General features: G+C 37.9%; 1 protein-coding gene across 5 annotated transcripts in view; it reads left to right on the top strand.

The window, feature by feature from the left end:
• The window catches only part of PAX8 (paired box 8), a 43031-nt gene that overhangs the window by 5619 nt on the left and 14877 nt on the right, over positions 1-22535 (top strand). For 3 of the 5 annotated variants that reach the window (XM_040345976.1, XM_040345978.1, XM_040345980.1), the window contains exons 3-9: positions 12068-12118; positions 13828-13993; positions 16147-16347; positions 18329-18411; positions 19146-19271; positions 21847-22022; positions 22107-22227. In XM_040345976.1, the coding sequence (XP_040201910.1) occupies positions 12068-12118; positions 13828-13993; positions 16147-16347; positions 18329-18411; positions 19146-19271; positions 21847-22022; positions 22107-22227 (924 nt within the window). The remainder of the gene's footprint in view (positions 1-12067; positions 12119-13827; positions 13994-16146; positions 16348-18328; positions 18412-19145; positions 19272-21846; positions 22023-22106; positions 22228-22535) is intronic. The other 2 variants (XM_040345977.1, XM_040345979.1) reach the window with 1 other exon arrangement.

Consider the following 22535-nt stretch of genomic DNA (forward strand, 5'->3'; position numbering starts at 1 on the left):
CTCAACGTTTTGTTCTTTTTTTTCTACCGTGATAACCAATAGATACTTTTTATAGTATTACTAAAGAGAACCTCCTGCAGGCAGTGAAGGCGATCCTATCCTTTCCCACGTCTTCCTGTACACAGCACACACATGCGATTTCACACCGACTTCAGGGGAACGATTCACAAATGCCCCAGTGAAGGATCTTCCATTCTAGATAGTTTATTCTAGAATTCCAAAAAAGAAGATAAAAAGGAAAATGGAAAAATCATTAACAGAACATCAATGTTGTAAAATGGTTTACAAATACAACAATAAATCAAAAGTCATTTAAACCAATTTACCATATTGAACAATATATATATCTATAGATATCTATATATCTCTATCTATCTATCTATCTATCTATCTATCTATCTATCTATCTATCTATCTATCTATCTATCTATCTAGAAAGATAGATACCTATAGATATATAGATATTGTTCAATATGGTAAATTGGTTTAATTGACTTTTGATTTATTGTTGTATTTGATATATATAGATAGAAAGATAGATAGATAGATAGATATAGAATAGATAGGTAGAAAGATAGATAGATAGATAGATAGATGTAGATATATATGTAGATATCTCTCTCTCTCTCTCTCTCTCTCTCTCTCTCTCTCTCTCTATATATATATATATATATATATATATATCTATATATTTATATCTATATATATATATATATATATATATATATATATATATATATATATATATATATCTATATATTTATATCTATATATATTTATATCTATAAATGTATCTATATATATATTTATCTATCTATCTATCTATCTATCTATCTATCTATCTATCTATCTATCTATCTATCTATCTATCTATCTATCTATCTATCTATCTATCTATCTATATATATATGTATAATTATATATTATAATGGTCAAAGTAAAGAAAATTTTACATTTTTTTTTATATCGTGCTGAACTATCCACTACCAATCGATTTTAATAGGACAAGGCACTTAAACTGCATGTGTACCCATACACATCCTCTTCCATTCGTTATTTTTCCAACATATCCATAAAAAAAAAAAGCCTGCAAGCAGAACTGTGCACATGTGCATTAGAGAGGAAGGTTAGATACAAGGGGGTCATGATAATAGAAATGGTTCAAATTTGGTGGTATGCAAGCAGATTTCATACGTTTTAATGAATGGTTATTATTATTATTATTATTATTATTATTATTATTATTATTATTATTATTCAAAAACTGACATCAAAATATGGATTCTATGATACAATCATTTATTTTTTGCTATTATCACATGGTGGCATGACTGACAGTTTTCAGATTTTCTCTGTTCTGAGAACAGGAATGCAAAGTATAAGATAGTTATTGTTTTATTTTATTTTATTTTATAAATATTTACACTTGAGATGCTGGTATATATTTTTTTGTAATCATTGTAATGATACATTTTTACACCAAAATATTAAATACAATAGTAAAGCAGATACAATACATAAATACAATCAATAAATATTTATTTATTTTAAATACTTTATGTATTATTATTATTATTATTATACAGGATTTATATAGCGCCAATAGTTTACGCATCGCTTTACAACATGAGGGCAGACAGTACAGTTACAATACAATTTAATGCTGGAGGAATCAGATTTATTTTATTATTTATTAATTCATTTATTTATTTAAAATGTAATAGATAAATGGAATACAGGAAACAGTGCTAAAAAAGCTAAAAAAAAAAATAGAAAAATATCTATATTTTTGAGACCTAAAACATAACTTTGCGCTGCAGCGTATTACAGTAACGCACGTTATCACATGGCATGTAAACAAGTTACATGCGCCAACGCATTGCAGTTAAATTAGTTCTGAAAGGCGCCCCAATGCACCGAGGCAATGCAGCTCCAACACACATGCATTAAAGTGCACCACAATGCATGTTAACATAGCATCATGGTGCACTGTGTTGGAAAAATGCTGCATGTCCATTTTTTGGTCTGTTCTTATGCATTGGCAGCCCTGCCTTAATGCTACAGACAAGGAATGAGACAATGCATGTTAGAATGCATGCCTAGGAGCAAAAAAGTGTGAATGGACCCTAATTGTAAAAATCTTCCTGTGCTTGGAAATATGCTGCTCTGACTTTGGGGATATCTAAATTCAGCCAGTTTGCTCAAATTTTACATACAAACATTCATACACATTGCTATGCCCATTTAGTAAATAAGAGAGAGGGTATTCTCATTTTATGGTCAGAGAGGTCAAATACCTGGCAACCAGGCTTATCTGGGCCCTGTATGTTTAGATAATTATTTAAGACATTTTGCAGCTATTATTATTATTGTCATCATGATCATCATAAAAAATAATAATGCTAATAATCATCATCATGACAAAAAGAATAATATGTAGGCTAATAATAATAAAGATAATAAAGATAATAATAACACAAAAAAATATAAATGGTCACTTATTCCCCCATTGAGTGGGTAATAATGGCAACAGGCAGGCAATCTTGTGCAGGTCACAGGATGATAATCCACCCTCTCCAAGATCTTTACTGTCTATACACAATATAATTACAATGACACGTCCTATATAAACATACTACTACAGATTACAGATTATGCATGAATACAGACACAAAAAAATAAATACAGATTCAGCATAAACATAATAATAATGCAGGCACATCCATTCTAGGGAGGCGTTGTGCTTCATAAATCCTAATGGATTTATGAACTTTTGACAGTTTTCATAAATAAATTGCTTAATATGTCCCCAGACTGTAGAAAATCATCATCATAAGTCTTATAAGAAACCAATATAGTTTTAAAAGGTGTAAATAACTTTTTTTTTTATATATATATATAATATACCAAATGGAAAAAAATAAAATAAAAATAATCATGAAGATTTCATATTTTTTAATACAAAAACAGCCAATCACAAATACACAGGTTAGCTACAACTAGTGAGAATTGTGTTGCTTTTGTACAGCCTTACATGAAATGGAGATACAATTGTGTTACATGCATGTGATATGGCACAGCAATTCGATTTTTAGCCCCCCCGTTCACACCGGTGTGATTGGACAATTTTAAATCGCATGACAAGTCGCACCCCATTGTCGTCAATGAAACTGTTCAAGGTGCCAGGACTCATGTCATAGCGGCTTTGAAAAAGGCTCCTGCACTGCTTTTTGTAGATTTTATTGCGGCTTGCTGTTGCTGTTGTATGAAGTCACAAGCCGCAATGAAATCGGCAGTGCAAATCGCACTGATGTGTGGCTTTGAAATCGCACTTTTCAAAGACGCACCGGTGCGAACGGAGGTTAAAGCTGACCTTTAGGGAAAACTAAAAACTACCCTTGTAGATCCACAAGCACTCACCTTTTCCTTCCACACTTCAAGAGTTAAGCCTCGTACACACGGCCGAGAAACTCGACGGGCGAAACATATCGTTTTGCTCGTCGAGTTCCTTGTAAAGCCGTCGAGAAACTCGACAAGCCAATTTTCTCCATTCCCGTCAAGGAAATAGAGAACATTCTTTCTTTTTGGCTCGTCGAGTTTCTCAACAGTTTCCTCGACGAAAATGTACACACGACCGGTTTTCTCTGCAAAAAAATATCTCCCAGCAAGTTTCTTGCTGGTTTTTGCCGAGAAACTTGGTCGTGTGTACAAGGTTTGACATGCTAATTTTTGTCTAGGATTCCATTGAAAAGCAGCTTTACTTACCTTATCCCTTGCCCTCCTGGAAGCCAGTACTCTCTTCAGTCTTGGTTGTGGATGATCCCTTGGCGTTCTCACTTACAATGCAGGACCGCCAGTCCTGCATTGTATGTGATGACATCAGAGGACCTGCAACCAAAGGAGCACCAAATAGAAGAAGTTTCAGGGGGGACCAGTCACACAGAGAGAAAGAAGCTTGCTGGAGTGAGAGATAAGGTAAGTACAACCGCATTTAAAGGTACCCTAGACAAAAATTAGCATTTAACTCTTGCAGTGCAGGAAGAATTTATATTATTTTTTTCCCCCTGAAATTCAGATTTAAAGGAGAAGTCCAGCCTGAGCTTGTTTGTCTGGGCTTCTCCTATGGATCACAGGAGTGCAATTAGTTTTGCACTCCTGTGACCCGTTTTCAGCACCCGTTTCTGCTCTCTGCTGACGTCACGGATATCAGTCCATGCACCGCATCATCCCGACAATGGAAGTCTGGATCCTCCAGGCGCCTGCACTGACACCCGTCTCAGCCTCTTAGCGAACCGATGAGAGCCTGAGATGGCCCGCTCCATCCCCTCAACAACTCAGCGCTCCAATGAGCAAGGAGGGAGATAAGCAGAGAGCCATGATTGACAGTTTGCAGCTCTCTTCTCAATTAGCTGTGGAAAGCGAGCGATCAGCGGTGTTTGATCGCTCAGTTTTCAGTGCAGAGGCGAGGGTGACAGATGCAGCACCGCACCGTATAAAACTGCAAAAAATAAATAAAAATGTAAACCCATACTTCTCTTAAATTTCACATTCAATAATGCAAAGAATCCTGAATCGGTTTTAGAAATAATTCAGGGGCGCCGTCCCATACCCTCAATATCTGGTTCACCCCCCCAAAGGATATAGATACCCCCAGTTAGGAACCCTTGGATTAAATTGCTTACTCAGTCCTTGTAATATTATTTTGAATAAACATGTAAATATCTTAATGTAAATAACATCATCAATATGTGTTATTGTTTTCAAAACTATATTCCTGCATGTAGTTTGTAATTATATATGTATACAAGGGGCAGCCATATTTGTTCTTTATATGCACAGGGGGAGATTTACTAAAACTAGAGCACTCAGAATCTGGTGGGCCTGTGCATTTGTAGCCAATCAGCTTCTAACTTCAGCTTGTTCAATTAAGCTTTGACAATAAAACCTGGAAGCTGATTGGTTTTCTATGCCGATCTGAACCACATTTTATACTCTCCAGTTTTAGAAAATCTCACCCACTGTCTCGATTTCTTGATTTGTAGTGCTGCACGATGGTTCCTTCTCACAGTGCAAATCATTGGGTTTGATTTACTAAAGGCAAATAGGCTGATGCACCTTGCAAGGGAATTTTCCCAAGAGCTTAGAGAATGAGATGAAGCTCTGCTGACTTCCATCATCCAATCATGTGCACACAAAAATGCTGTTTTTTTATTTTCTGTGCACCTGTTTGGGTATTCTTTGCACAGAAAAATGTCACCACAATCACTAAGCTCTGGGGAAAATTTCCTTGTAAAGCGAACAGCCTATTTGCCTTTAGTAAATCAACCCCAGTGAGTCAGGCAAAACTTTGGAAGCAAAGCATTCCCTGTGTGGCTGATATCTTATCTCAACAATTGTAAAAGGAAACCTGTACCGAGATAGACATGGGGTCTGCCACTGGTCATAGTTGTCTGATAATGCTAATGACCTGGCTGATGCCACTGGCCATACTCATCTGATAATGCTAATGGCCTGGTTGATGCCACTGGTCATACTCGTCTGATAATGCTAATGACCTGGCTGATGCCACTGGTCATACTCGTCTGATAATGCTAATGGCCTGGTTGATGTCACTGGTCATACTCGTCTGATAATGCTAATAACCTGGTTGATGCCACTGGTCATACTCGTCTGATAATGCTAATGACCTGGCTGATGCCACTGGTCATACTCGTCTGATAATGCTAATGGCCTGGCTGATGCCACTGGTCATACTCGTCTGATAATGCTAATGACCTGGCTGATGCCACTGGCCATACTCGTCTGATAATGCTAATGACCTGGCTTACTTTGGTGCAGTACTTTCTCCGTCACTGACATGCAAAAAGTATGCAGACATAAAAAGTCTGGGTTAAGGCAGCCCATACATTAGTCAGTTTTTATTTGTTAAACCAGGGGGTTGAACGGAAAAAAAAGGGACCCGATTTCCCCATCCACACACTTGAATACTCCTGCTGAGGTATTGGATTCTGGCAGTAGGGAGATTTCCCCACCATCTGAATTCACTGATCAGCATTGCAGGCTATATCCAGCAGCGCTGATTGGGCAGAGAAAATGCGACAGGGTGGTTGTGCAGAAATCAATCAGTAGATTGTCTTAAATAGGACCTCAGTGCTCATACATGAAACAAAACTTCAATCCATATATCGTCAGCTTAACAGGGTTGTAAAGGTTTGTTTTCTGTTTTCTAAATAGGTTCCTTGTTGGTTCACTTACTCTTTCCTTCGATTTCCCTTCTAAATGTTTTTTTTTTTCATTGTCTGAATTTCTCACTTCCTGTTCCTCCTCAGTAAGCTTGCAGTCTCCACTCTAATTCATCCAAAAGGTGTTCTATCAGGTTGAGGTCAGGACTTAGGGTGAAGGAACTTGACTGGCTTCAACCAGATAGAACACCTTTGGGATGAATTAGAGTTGAGACTGCGAGCCAGGTCTTCTCGTCCAACAGCAGTGCCTGACCTCACAAATGCGCTTCTGGAAGAATGGTCAAACATTCCCATAGACACACTTCTAAACCTTGTGGACAGTCTTCCCAGACGAGTTGAAGCTGTTATAGATGCAAAGGGTGGGCCAACTCAATATTGAACCCTATTGACTAAGACTGGGATACCATTAACCTGCTTGGCGGTATTCCCGAGTCTGACTCTGGGTTAGATTTTCCTGCTGCGAGCGGTAACCCCGAGTCAGACTCGGGCTTGCCTCGCTAGATCCACAGGCTTGGTTTACTTACCTTGTCCCTGGATCCAGCGATGCCACCGCGCTGTGTGAGCGAGCGGGACCTCGCTCGATTCACACAGTGCCTCTGTGTGACGCCGATCTCCGTTCCCTGCGACGTTACGACGCACGGGGACGGAGAATGGCGCCAAATTCAAAAAAGTAAACAAACACTTTACATACAGTATACTGTAATCTTATAGATTACAGTACTGTATGTAAAAAAAACACACCCCCCTTGTCCCTAGTGGTCTGTCCTGTGTCATGCATGTCATTTTATATAATAAAAACTGTTCTTTCTCCCTGCAAACTGTAGATTGTCCATAGCAACCAAAAGTGTCCCTTTATGTCAAAAATAGTTTTAGAGCAGCTAGAAAACAGCGATAATAAATTATAATCACTTGCAGAATTGTGCGATAGCGATTTGTGGGGAAATTCGTCATAAAAAAAAAAAAAATGAATGTATTCCCTTGATGAACATTGGGAGAGGCTGAGCTTGATAGATGTGTTTTTAGGACCTTATTAACTATATCACCTGCACATCAACTTTTCATTTGGCTTTGGTGTCATGATGTTACTTGTTGTGATCATTCTTTGCACACATACAGGTGATTTGCCTCCTCACTTCATCAGCCTCCAATTTGTGACACCATTGTACATGGAGGGCATGCTTCTACAGGATTTAGTGACACCGACATAGACATCCACTTCTTTAAATGGAGTTTAGCGGAAAACAGGGATTGTGTTAGGAGTCTACACTTATCTACAGAGACTGTTTGCTTAGCAAACATGAATTTTAACCAAAACAGTGAACCCGTTTATACTTTGAATACTCAATCAAGTGCAAGGGAATTAAAAAAAAAAACTTGAATTTTACTTATTGGCACATATTTGAATATTAAAAGTGTTTGCAAAATGTTTCCTTGAGCACTGTCACTATGTTTAACACAGATCACTATAGACCCCTGAGGAAGTCATGAAAATTCCAGGTGAAACATGTTGGGTGTGGGTTTTTTTGCAGTAAAAATTTTAGTTGAAGAGGAAATTGAAAGCTATATAGAAACACATCTGTGGAATATTGACAAAGGAAGAAGAGAAATGGAAGTAAACAAGTTAAGAGATTAGAGATAGTTAAGATAGTAAGTTATAAAGCAACAATTAAAGTTTCCCTCTAAATTGTGGTGGTTGATTGATGTCAGGGTATGCTTAGGAGGAATGCAGCCATGAAATGTGCATTGATTGTGTTAAAGTGACGCCAAACTCTGGTTTAAAAAATATATTCTATTTAATATATATTCTTAATTGAAAAAATAGCTTATAGCTCTCAGCCTCCTCCAAATTTCCAAATTCAGTTTTCTCATGGTGTGATCTGCCTTTCTGTTAGAGGGTGGCTATGGGATTTGTAGTGTGCATAGAGCAGTGCACATGACCACATGTAACCTGTACAGCATGTTCCAAACAAACAGAGGGGGGAGGGGAGAGGTTTGGGGGCTCATCTAGGATGCTACAAGGAGGCAGAAAAATAAAGTAAGAAACAAGTTGATGGAGAACATAGGCGTGCGCACAGGGTGTGCCGGGTGTGCCCCTAATCATCCCATGTGCATTAGTATTATCATTCTGTGTAGCAGGAACATGGGAAAGATCTCCCTCTTACTGGCTCTGCCATACGAGAAGTGTTTATGCTCTTCTCTTTCACTGTGCCGGCATGGAGATCAATGTTCCGGGGTCATATATATGTAGACATACACACACATGCATGTGTGTTTGAGCTTTAGGGTGCACATCCTATTGCAATAGGCTGCGCACACCTATGATGAAAAATAGATTACAGGGTGTATGTGTATTTTTGGAAAATAAGGCTGTGGTGAATTTATAAAATCAATAATTGGTCATTTAAAATGGGGGAAATCTGAAAATCAGAAAATCTGGAAAAATATATAATATTTGTTTTATGAAAAATATGGCAGCCTATGATTTGGACTAGGACGGGGCGATGGAGGGGACCCCATCTAAAGGTATTCCCCCTGTTTGTTCAATCTGGGTATGTTTACAGTGTCTTAGATGGACACATTGGATTTGGGGAAAAAACATTTCACACATCCTGAATGGGGTCAGTAGGGTCCCATGCATTTGTTGTTACATTGTTTACCTGTAGATTTTGCGCTCACTGGCTCTGAGGTTTGAAGTCGCATACACTGCTTTGTATGTCACTGCCTACAACCTAAAATGTGAAATTTGACTTACATTTGCTTTTTCTTCCCTTTTATATGAAGTTTTCTTTGTTTCTTGCTTTTTCTGTGAGACAACTGTACCTATGTGTCATTACCACTATGTTTTGTATAACCCCTTTTTTTATATTGGGGAAAAAATAATAATGGAAAAGCAAAAATATGGCAGATAAGATGTTTTTTCCAATTAAAGATTGGTAAATTCTGATATTAGGTGAATGGCGGTAAAAGTTTATTTTTGTTGCCATAAAACTTTAAAATCTGATTTTTTTTTATTGCCCACTACTTTCACGGGTTACTCAGACATTTTAGCATTTCCTGAACATGATCAGGGAACATTTCTTGGGCTATTTAGGTGAGTGTATGGATATTGCGCAATGAAACACAGTATCATATATTATAGGAGACTTGCAGCATGCTGGAAAATGCATGCTGTTCTGTTATCTACAATCTATACAGAAATTTGCAGAAACTATGGGAATGGGTTCAAAAAATGAGTTATTTTATGGCTAAATTAAAGTGTTCATGAAACCCAGATGGTCTCCATCTGATTTCCATATAGTTCTGGTTATAAAAAAAGTGCAAGTTAATTGAATGGTTATTAGGGGCATAGCTGCTGTTTGTCATCTGTGCCCCACTTAAACACATATGGTAACATGATAAAATAACATTATCAACTCAATTACTCCAAAGCTAGTTGTAGACACCAGGGTAGGTAACCTCAGCACTCGTGCTCTTTTGGAACTATGAGTCCCATAAGTCATCGCAAAGTTCCGAGTTTTTGTTAAGCTTAGGGGTTCAATGTTTTAGGGGACTCATATTAGGGTTAGAGTGGGTGGGTTAATTGTAGAGAAGTAGTTTATGTTTTAAGTGTTTAGTGTTGGGCTGGTTAAATGTTAAGGGTCCATTTTAGTTGATGGTTAAGTGTTTATATAGGGGGGGAGAAGTATTACGGGGTGCTATAATGTAGAAAGTACTTTTGTAAATTTGAGGACTTATTGATTCATTGATGATTGAGCCAAGAATAACAATGTGTCAAATATAAATCAGATCTGGTAATTGCAGCTAATGTCTATGGGATCATGTAGTCTAATACTGCATGCACTCATATTGTTGATTCAAAAAGCAAAAAACAATCAGTAATGCAGTCCTCTCTGGACTCCATCCTCGGGGTCTTATACAATGGAAGCTTGCAATGAGCCACCTACTAATGAAATGTTTGAGCCAGTCTGTTTTATGTACCCCACACACCATTAGTTTGTGTATAACATCTGGAGCTGCATCATGAAAATCCTAAACAATGCTTTAACTATTATCTGTGCAAATAATAAGACATCCCCGTCACACGTTTCTAACTGGCAAGATCTGTGGGGCTGCTTTTTTATTGTTATTAGTTTTCACTGTTATCATCTTTATATCTTCGTAATTGTGAACACTTGCAGGTAGGACCTTCCCAACATTTAATTGGCTATTACAAAATGTTAATCCTTACATATTAAATTTGTGAAAGAATTGGATAAAAATATGAAGGATTGTGATAGTTACCCTTAATAAAATGATCTACCAGAAATAGTACCGAGAGCTTTGACTTCATGGAGCTTATATACCGATGACAGGCTGCTCTCTGAAATGGCGAAGAAAAGGCACCAAAACCAACCAATATCAATTCTGGTTACCCACCACAACAATATGCATTTTTAAAAGTAAACCAATTTCTGGAGTATCGCACACTGCTATACAATGTTGTGATCTTGCCTTAAAATGCCATTGCACAGATATTTCTGTTTGGGTGTCAGAAAAGGATATCACATTGGGGACAGAAAACACAATTATGGCCACTCAAACTGTTGTCTTCAAAAGACCATTCCTGTACTTATTTTGTACACTGCAAAGACAATAATGTTCTTCATGGGGTAGTGATGTGGTAAAATATTTTCAGAACTGGAATTTTGAGTGTCAAAAATTGACTTAATCCTTTTACAGGGCAACATAATACTGTGGCATACAGTACCTCTAAGTTCTTTATATATGAGAGGGCTTAGGAATCAGATAGTGGGTAGAAAAATAAACCCTAAAGCCTTGTACACACCTGCCAGGAAAACTGCCAAGAGAGCTTTTGGCTGGGAAAACTGGACGTGTGTATGCTTCCTCGCAGTTTTCCCGACAGGAAAACAGCCAGGAATCCCGGCGGGAAAATAGAGAACCTGCACTCTATTTTCCCATCGGGATTCCCGGCGTTTTTTTTCCCGACAGATTTACTAATACTTTCCTATGGGAAACACTGCGAGGCAGTGCTGATGGAGCATACACACGGCTGGGATTCCTAGCCTAAGCTCTCATGGCAGTTTTCCTGGGGTCTCGGCTTTCCCCTCGGTTTTCCCAGCTGACTTTTTACCGCCAGGAAAACCAAGCGTGTCTACAGGGCTTAAGGCCATGTACACACAGGTGCTGGAAGCAGGTGCACGTCCAGTGCTTTGCTGCATACCTCTACACTACACATAAATGCCCCACTAGGGGGGCATCCACAGCCAAACTTTGCAAGATGGGCCATTTTTGCCAAAATATTTTTCTATTTTTCTGTAGCTGAGGTGAATAAACTTTATTGAGTTTAAATCGCTGTCCCCACTGGAGGGAATTCACTTAAATTCCAGTTCCGGTAACAAGGCTGTTATCTGGACAGGAAGTAAGTGCAAATCTCAGCAGGACCATGGACAGCAATAAAACTCTGACAAAGGCTTCCAGCCCTTTCTTATGTAATACATAAGAAAAAGGATATTTTTCACTGAGCACTCATTTACACTGAACCATCAGGTTGAATATCAATCATCAGAAGCAGTGTTTTTTAGTTCCAAGTACCCTCAACAGGTCATGTCTTCAAGAATCCCATCATGTACTGATGACTAAATTTATGTATTAGACTGAACTTTAGGGATTGCGGAGAGTATCACAGGAATATGCACTAAGTGCTTCCTTTGGATAGTTGTGTATATAACCTAAGAATTTTATCAAGAAATCCCAGTCTCCTATTACCCCACAGTAACTTTGTTAAGTTGATTTTTGTTGTATCTAAATACTTCCTTTGTCCACAGAGCTCATCACAGAAGGAGGACGTACAGGACCCATCAGCTCACTGCATATAGGTCAGCAGTTATATCTCTTAAAGCGTTTGTTAACCCCAAAAAAAATCAAATGGATCCTGCTCCTTTAAAGCATGTTATATGACACAGTTCTTGTCATCTGTCATTTAGCCCCCTGTAACACCTAAAAAAACCCTGGCTGATCCTGACAGTTTCTCCCCACCCCTCTGTAAACTGACCATGGTGTATCATGGCTGCTGAGACCAGACACTGCATGGTCAGTTTACAGGCCTCTGTCATTAGCAGCCTGTTATCTGCTCTCCTCTCTGCTCCTGTGTCCTCCTCCCCCTTCCCCTCTCTGTCTGTGTGTTAGCTGCTCCTCCCTCCTCCTGTTGCTCTCATAACACTAACCTGTATACACCATGAGCACTGCCCCCTATTGCAGTGTCCCCCTCTGTGAATGATTTATAAATAAAAATGCTGTAAATACCTAATTTAAGAGCCGAGATTGCAATCACATGACAAGCCAGCTCTCTCCTCCTCTCCTCCAGACTAACATCAGCAGAGGGATCTCAGCCCCGCCCACTGTATCTCTCAGAGGGGGAAAGGAGAAAGCTGGTCATGTGATCGCAATCTTGGCAGTGAAATTAGGTATTTGCAGCATTTATTTTTATAAATCACACACAGAGGGGGATACTACAATAGGAGGTAGTGCTGATGGTGTATACAGGTTAGATTGGCTTAACAACCACTTGTTGTGTGCATCGTACAGGGTCACCAACCTACAGCACTGGTGGCTCACATGTAGATTAATCTTTACAAATGTTCTGTACAGTACCTTCCATCCATTCACAATGAAGATTATAGGAAGCTTTTGCTATTGTGTAGAATTTATGGGAAGGTACTTGGTGATTGGCAAAGACTTAAAATGAAGTATAATTATACAATTTGGACATTTGTATGATCTTTTGGGGCTGGATAGACTTCAGGAGTGAGGCAGCCACTAAAAAGTTTCATGAGCCTTCCTTGAACTCTTGTCAACAGAAGCTCATGTCCCCATTTAGGTTGAGGTATAGTAATTCCCCCACCTTGTGTCTTGACAGTCCGGTGCAAAAATCTAGAAACAAAATCTCTTGGATCCCATGCCAGCTAGTCATATGTTTACACTTCTAGGAATTTAGTCACATGATCATTAATGAAATTAGGTTTTAAAGCTCAGGTTGGCCAAAGATCATGTGAGAAGGTGTGTAGATACTTAGTCACATTCTTGGGTGCTGTGGGTTCCATGATCATCAGGTTCTACAATGAAGGCCTTTCATGGCCTCTATTACCTGTTATGATGCTGAGAGACATCTTATTTGATCAGTTTTCAATTACCCATGCCTGATCTTCTTAGTTCCTTCCTCTCCCATCCTCTTCATATATATTTGTTTACCCAGTCATTTTCTTGTGCAACCAATAAAATATTCTTTGTGAGTGTCAGGTAGTCCCATTTATTGGCCGTACTAGAGAAAACTATTTCTGGGGCCACATGATTTTCCTGCCAAATTACATGCTCTAGTATTGATGTGGGAGACTAATTAAAGCACATCTGTAGATTGGAAGTATTCAGCCATCTTTTTAATGTCTAGTACACTAGTACACACATTATCATTAGGTATCTTAACAGTGTCTAGGCAGCAGACTAATAAATATTAAATAAGACACAAAATTGTATTCCTTTCTATGTGTGAAAAATTATCCTAATATCACCCTTGATTTTCTTCATCCAGGTCATGGTGGTCTAAATCAACTAGGAGGAGCATTTGTGAATGGGCGTCCCCTCCCAGAAGTGGTGAGGCAGCGCATTGTGGACTTGGCGCACCAAGGCGTGCGCCCCTGTGACATCTCTCGGCAGCTGAGGGTCAGTCATGGATGTGTCAGCAAGATTCTTGGCAGGTAAGGAGCCAGGGAGAAAGTCATCTATTGGAAGTAGAGTGGAGTGTTCACCTAATTCCCCCTTTGTATAGGAGAGCGTTTCCACTATAATACTTTAAACCTCATACGTTGATAATGTCTATATTAGTAATATGGTAGTAGAGTCCTCACCACACAACCTATACAGAGATGAGATGAGTGTTTTTTTTTTTTTTGTAATAGCTTAAACAAAACATATTGACCACACACATCTTGACTTTATACAATCATTTTAATTTAGAATAATTATGTGTGTACAATCCCCATACATGGCTCAGTAAGCAATGTGATGATGTGAGTATCACTTGTGATGGCTGGAAGAGGATCAGACTGTGTAGAGAGTTACAATAATCACAGAGATAAATTCTCCAGCTATTTGGAAAAAGAGAACAGACCTTTCATTGCATGTGTGCTACATTTACACATTGATTAAACTAAGGAAAGACTGTTCCAGTGCTCTGGCAATACAAAAAAGGTTTGGCATAGATCCAAGAGACGGCATTCACCCGATGCAATCGTTTTTTTAAGTAATAACAAATTATGATTTTCAGTAAAGGGAAAATGCATTTGGATATTATTTATTTTTATTTTGGATACAGTAGAAGAAGGTTAAAACCACTGTAATTTTTTTTGTGCCATCTAAATCTCATTAGGGAGATTTCCCTTCACTTCCTGTCCTATAGACTCAACACGTGAGCGGATATTCTTTAAATCTGAAGGAAATCCCCTCTTGATTGTTTTGGGAACAGGTGTTCCCATTGGAAGATTTCCACTCTATTCCTGTTCTGGTGACAATTCAAGATTTACCCACACTTTCATTCCTGGTGACATTGGTGCTGAGGACAATCAGAGAGAGAAAATTTAACGAGAAAACAGACATCAATAAAAAATTGACAGTAGTCCTAATTCCCCACCACTCCATCTAATTATGAAAGAAAGGTTTGCCATTAAGTTATACTTTAAATAATCTAAAACGATCACAATCCTTTTCTTAAAATGTGCCACCCCCCCCCCCCACCCCTTACAACAAAAACAAAAATAGTAGCTGTTACTTTGATGTTTTGCTCTATGGAAGAATATATTTCCTCCTGTTTGGCTACAAAACTTTAAGGTGACCCAAAAACGTCTATTTTTTTACAGCTGGGATTGGGATTTAGCCAAAGAAGTTATTGTCTATTACTAAGTAGCATGAGATTTATCCCATGTTGACAATTAGTTTACTGGGAAACATTGGGTAACATCTATAAAATATCATCAAGTCTTTTACCCCAAGTAAATTTAATTTATGAATTCAATTATTAATTGATTCTTGTTTTCATTTAATTATTAGTTAAACAAGTACATTTTGCCACAAGAAAATGGAATGTCATAATTTATTATTTTAATAAATGTATTAAATTACTTTATTAGTATAATTAATAATTCAACACGATCACTTTTTTATAATGATATAATATGTAAAGCCTTTTGAGGGATTTTTTTTTTTAAATGTTTTAAATAAGAACTTTTTGTTCTGTCTCTTAGTGAACCTTCTTCCAACTCCCACTGTCCACTGCAGACATAAATCTGATTGGTTAGTTTGTAGCAATGTAGAAAGCTTTTAATAAATAAGAAATGATTTGCCGCCTAAGAAGTAAGACGATTGTACATCGCTAATTACACTGCAGCCAGGGAATCGGATGTTTTTTTAATATTCCCTTTAATAGATAAGACAAACAAATTGTCTCCCACACACATACACATCCCACATAGTTACTCTATGTCCTTGTCTAAATATACTTGGACAGAACTCAATGCAATGAGCTAGAACAGTGCTGTCATACAAACCGCCTTAATAGAAATTACATTGTTAAAAACATATTTATTCATGACTGAGTAGCAATAAAAAATTATCAGATTCTCTGATACTCCCCAAGTCTATCCAAAATAAAAAATAAAAAGTTGGGCTTTAATTTATAATATTTGAAGAAATTTGGTGAGCACTCATGACATAATTTGAATACACTCTACATTTTACTTTTACCCCTATGTACAGTTATTGTGATTATGCATACAAGTCTGACTTAACTATTGCAGTGTTGGGGCAGGGGGGAGACTGATGATTTGGGATAATTATACCTTATTTTGCATTGGAGTAGGTACTATGAAACGGGCAGTATCCGTCCAGGAGTCATTGGTGGATCGAAACCCAAAGTTGCTACCCCAAAAGTGGTGGAGAAGATTGGCGACTATAAAAGACAAAACCCCACTATGTTTGCCTGGGAAATCAGGGACCGGCTGCTGGCAGAGGGAGTATGTGACAATGACACCGTACCCAGCGTCAGCTCCATCAATAGGTATAATAAGGTTACACTGTAGACTTAATGTCAATGTATAAATCTGTTTGGGAAGTAGTGGACATTTGATTGATGGAGTAGTAATAATATATATATGCCTTGCTGTCATTATTTTACTTTAAAAAGCAATTTTTTACAATTCACACAAGTGCTAGTGTCACTGCTTCTGTTCTTTCTTATGAATGTATATGTATACCGAACATTTTTTTTTTTAGATAGAGTAGGTGAGAACCCTTGTCATTTTTTATTGCTGTCTGTGTTCCAGGTGGGTAGATTTTCTCTCTCTATTTAAAAGCTAGGAAATTAAAAATGTCACAGTTGGCACAAGAAGAGAATTTTTCTTCACTTCCTGTTGCATTTTCTTGACAGGCAGTAAAGGGAAATCTACACACTGGGACACAGAAGCAAACAATAAACTGATAGGGATTTTAACCAAAAGTTTTGATTATACATACACTTAAAAATGGCCATGTATAATTTAATTATGCAGTTTCCTTTAGATTTATCAAAATAACGTAATGAGAGGGCCTACCTAAGCATAATCATTGTAGTAGAATAAAATGTACAGTCATATTGTAACATGCCTGGTCAGCTTAAAGTGACTCGCTTTAAAAAACTAAAGAAAAAGAAAAAGAAAACCATCCCTACAGAGAAAACAATTGATACTTACCTGTCCCATTGCCCACACTGATGCACTTGCATCCGACACTCCAGGAAGTGTCAAATGCTGAACATTCTTCAGAAAGCTTGGGTCTTTGATGTAGCACATAATGCCAGCATTATCAGTGTGACAGCTAAATATTAATTGCTTTCTTTGTAGGGGTGCCTTTTTTTCTTTTTTTTTACAATTGGATAGAGTCGCTTTTAAGTACGGTTAAGCTGGCCATATACACATATGGTGGAAATGTTTATTTTACATTTTTATTTGAGTAAGAGGGTTGGATATTACATGAAATAGGTAATAACTAGGACCAAAGTGGGACTTAAGCAGGTGTTAGTTATGAAACACTAAAATTACAGGATCTATAAGTGAAGGTTTATAGCCACAGCAGTTTGAGCCAACTGGCCATTAGTAACGTACAAATAGGCCTTGATTATCTTTGAATTACATGTATCTTACTGAAATTCATAAAAACATTAACAGACAAGCCGTAATGTTGACACAGTATTATAAAAGTGTCCAATGGAATATAGCCTAAAATCTACATAAAGTCTACAATTTTGCGAGCACTGTGCGGTTAGAAAATATTTAAAATCGTTTGCTTAGTATTTGTATATGACAATTGTAATATTGCTTTAAATTAAAATAACAGGAGGAGATTTACTAAAACTGGTGCACACAGAGTCTGGTGCAGTTGTGCATAGTAACCAATTAGCTTGTAGGTTTTATTGTCAAAGCTTGACTTATGCCGGCCATACACAGTTCGGATTTCGAAAGAATTTTCTTTCGAAAATAGTATCTAAGAATTTTCGTACGAATTTCACACCGTGGGCTGCAACAGCCGTTTGTTGTTTTTGAGGAATCGGACATGTTGGAAATTTTTGGAAAAACAAACGATTTTCTAATCAATGATGGGAGAATCATGCGTGAAATGTAATAGAAAACAAATGCGCATGTGCAAGAAAGGAAAATTTCCAGAGAGAAAAGAAGATGCCCGGTCACGAAAATTATTTTCTTTAGCAACATGAAGTCTTGGTCGGCCGAATTTCAAAAATTAATGGTGGCATCATCGGAACACAAAAAAAAACTTTCTGATTTTGAAAAAAAAATTAAAATTGTTCGAAATTCGTCCGTGTAACCAATCAGCTTTAGAAGCTGATTGGTTACTGTGCACAGCTGCACCAGATTCTGTATGCACCAGTTTTAGTTAATCTCCCCCACAATGTCAATGATCAATTAGATTGTGTTGCAGGAAGAGGTGCTGATGAAATATTTAATAAAAACATTGCTATTAACTAATGTACGCTTCTTTTTTTACAGAATAATACGCACCAAAGTTCAGCAATTATTTAACTTACCCATGGAGACCTGTGTGAAATCCTTAAGTCCAGGACAATCTCTGAGTAAGTCAGCCTACCTTGTAGTAGAACTGTGTAATGGTCATGTCGGATGGGGAGGTCACAATGGGAGATGTAGTGTCCTATGTCCTTTTAGAGTACGTAGGTGTAGTTTTTACAGAGAGTAAAAATATAATGCTCATATTCAGTTATAAGACTATTAGGGGTTGATTTATCAAAACTGGAACAATCTGATCCAACTCTTCATAGAAACCAATCAACTTCAATTTTTTTTGTCAAAGCTTAATTGAAGAAGCTGAAGTTAGAAGCTGATTGGCTACCATGCCGAAATGCACGAGATTTTTCACTCTTCAGTTTTAGTAAATCAACCCCACAGTGCTTATGTAGTAAACTTGTGAAACATAACAATTTAGTTAACTAAATAGACACCAGTGGCTGGTAAGAACCCACCATCTACTAATTTCCTGCAATAGTTCCTTGTACCTGGACACGCAGTTTGTTTGGTCAGGGTGGTAGTTGTCTTTTGGTAGGTATTACATCTAGACCAGGAAACCAGTAATGTTTGCAGTGTAGCACTGCAATGAGCTCACACTCAAGCTTGAAGTCAGATAAAAAGACCATAACACTTGGAACTGATTTCAACAGAAGGGGGGAAACACCAAAAAGCCAACACAGAGATCTGTTCTACGTTTGGAAAGTTATGTTTATTATCCATGTTTGAGGTAAAAGATTTATCTTCCTAATATACATGGATTTATGATTTGTCTTCTTTCGATCAGTCCCCAGTTCAGCTGTGACTCCTCCGCAGTCACCCCATTCGGACTCTCTTGGTTCTACATACTCAATCAGTGGATTGTTGGGAATAACACAGCCAAGCTCTGATGGAAAACACAAATTGGATGACAGTGAGTTCAAGGACTGATTTCTTCCATATTCTCTATGACTTGTTCTATTATATGTTGTATACTGGTTAAAAAAACACCACTGCAGTAATCAATATCACCAATCAAAAACCTGATTCCATTTGGCTGTACTAAATTGTCAAAAACAAATTTCTAATTGGTATTAATGATTTACAGAGTTTAATTATTTAAAAAAAAAATTTTTTTGGATAAAGTATAACCACTTTCAATTTTTTGTTTTTATTTGTTTGCCTCTGTGTCCCCATTGGAAGATATCACCTCTATTACTTTTCTGGGGACAACCCAAAATTTGGGATTTTCTTTTACTTTTACTTTCAATAATAATTATGAACAGGACAAACAGAGAGGGTGAATCTCCCTAAAAGGGACACAGACAGCTATAAAAGCCTGTCAAGTATTGTAATCCAACTTTACTCTATCCAAAAGTTAAAAAAATTCCTTTAGTTATTGTTTATATAAATCAACACCAACAATTTCCATATTTAGGTTACTATGCATTATGCTGATGAGCAAACTGATCCAAAAAGGCAGAAACGACTCAAAATTGGCTATTATATTTTTACATTCCTTAAATACAGCATGCCTGGATCACTACTTAATTACTGTACGCATTTAATTATTTATTTCCTTTTCATTCGGTATTTACCAAGCATTTTTAATGTTTTGCGTTAAATACCGCAAAACCGTACAGTGAATGGACAGTTTTAGGAACGCATGCGATATTTAGACAAAATGTATCCGGACACCTACATACCGCATGCGAGTTGCTTTTGTGAATGGAGCCAACTGACAATAGCAACCAGCCAACCATATACCTTGGTAAGAATGAGAGGTGGGTCCTAACTTGCTGCTATGAACAGTGGCTCTACTTTGCTGCAGCTTTCATAATTCAGCACTTATCTCTAAAAAACAGTTAGAATAAAATGAGTTTATTTGGAACATGCTGAATAAACACCCATGGATGGATTTAGAAAATCTGAAGCCAAGAAAAGGGTTTTAGTTAACCACTAGAGTACCGGGCCATCGTCAAATGACGGCTCCACGGTTACTCTGAAAATTCAACAGGACGTCATTTGGCGTCCTGTATTCTTGCGGCCACTGGGGGGCGCGCGAGCGCGCCGGCGGCCGCGCGCGCGCGTCCGGCGCGTCCCCGAGATGCCGATGCGCGTGCCTGGCGGTCGCGATGTCCGCCAGGCACTCGGAATCGGCGGCTACAGGGACAAGACGTGGAGCTCTGTGTGTAAACACAGAGCTCCACGTCCTGTCAGGGGAGAGAGGAGACCGATCTGTGTCCCTTGTACATAGGGACACAGCATCGGTCACCTCCCCCAGTCACCCCCCTTTCCCCACAGTTAGAACACAATTTAGGGATACATATTAACCCCTCCCTCACCCCCTAGTGTTAACCCCTTGAATGCCAGTCACATTTATACAGTAATTAGTGCATATTTATCGCATTAATCGCTGTATAAATGTGAATGGCGCCAAAAACGTGTCAAAAGTGTCCGATGTGTTCGCCGCAATGACACGGTGACAGTAAAAAAATCGCAAATCGCCGCCAATACTAGTAAAAAAATTAATAAAATAAAAATGCCATAAATCTATCAGCTATTTTGTAAACGCTATAACTTTTGCGCAAACCAATCAATATATGATCATTGCGATTTTTTTTTACCAAAAATATGTAGAAGAATACATATCGGCCTAAACTGAGGAAAAAAAATGTTTTTTTTTTTTTAAATTGTGATATTTATTAAATAAAAAAGTAAAAAATAGTGTTTTTTTTTTAAATTGTCACTCTTCTTTTGTTTATAGCGCAAAAAATAAAAACCGCAGAGGTGATCAAATACCACCAAAAGAAAGCTCTATTTGTGGGAACAAAATGATAAAAAAATTGTTTGGGTACAGTGTAGCACGACCGCGCAATTGTCATTCAAAGTGCGACAGTGCTGAAAGCTGAAAATTGGCTTGGGCAGGAAGGGGCGTAAGTGCCCAGTATGGAAGTGGTTAAAGTGAATGCAAAAACTCAAAGCAGCTTGATGCAGCTCAGAGGAAACTTGAAGCAACTTCATGAGTAAATGCAATGGAAATCAAAGCATCTCTCAACAAGCCATTTACCAACCAATCCGGTTTCAGCTTTTAATCACTGGAAAACAAGGACTCTGATTGGTTGAAATGGATAATATCTCCACTTGATTTTCAAAAATCGTCCTCTTTCTAAAGCAGTTTTGTATTATGAGCCAATAGGCACTAGTTTTGGGCAGTTTCACAGGTTGAATTTTCATTTGTGCTTCCATTGCTAGACATAAACATCCCTTTTATAATTTTCAAATCCAGTAGTAGAGTGTTGTACCATGTTAGCCATCAACAAAAGTAGAAGAAGAAAGCTTGCATGCCTCAAATGCTTGCACTATACTATCTATTTAGTTAGCCAATAAATGGCATTACCCTAGATCCAAACTTCTACTAATTTTCAAATAGCTACCGATAAGACGATATCCATCCCCCTTTCTACACAAAATTATTAAATAACCTTTATTTTGTTTGTTGCTCTAAGGTGATCAGGACAGCTGCAGGCTCAGCATTGACTCTCAGGGTAATGGTGGACTGAGCCGGAAACATCTGCGGACAGAAGGCTACATTCAGCACCCTTTAGATGGGTTGGAGTGCCCTTTCCAGAGGCAACACTTTCCTGACTCCTACCCCTCAGCTAGTCACAGCAAGGCAGAGCAAGTGAGTGCAGCCAAAGATTATGTAATTGCTGTCATCTTATATACTCTTCACTGGAGGTTAACTTAACTGTCTTCACTTTTAAAGGCTCACTATCCTCTACCCCTACTCAACAATGCAATGGATGATGGGAAATCAGCACTGGCCTCTTCTAATGCCACACTTAGCAGGACCCTGTCCTCGCACCAGGGGTACTCAACTCTCTCAGGTAGGTACTGTGGCCAGGGCTGGAACTTGTCATGTTCATAATAAAGTTCTCTTGTCTTTTCATTCTTGAACTAAAGCTGAACTCCAGACAGGGATTTTAAAAAATACAATAATGCAGTTACATATTCAATAAAAATATTTAAATCTATTTAAGTAGCTCATGTAAGTACTTGTCCAATCAGAGACTGGGGACAGGGAGGTGACCACACTTTTATTTACCGCAGGAAAGAAAATTCCGGTCACCAACTTGTCTCTGTCATCTTGTTAGGATATGTAAATCTCATGAATAGATGGCCAGATATACAAATA

The sequence above is a fragment of the Rana temporaria genome, chromosome 3 (genome assembly GCF_905171775.1).
Source record: "Rana temporaria chromosome 3, aRanTem1.1, whole genome shotgun sequence".
In the NCBI taxonomy this organism is placed as follows: domain Eukaryota; kingdom Metazoa; phylum Chordata; class Amphibia; order Anura; family Ranidae; genus Rana; species Rana temporaria.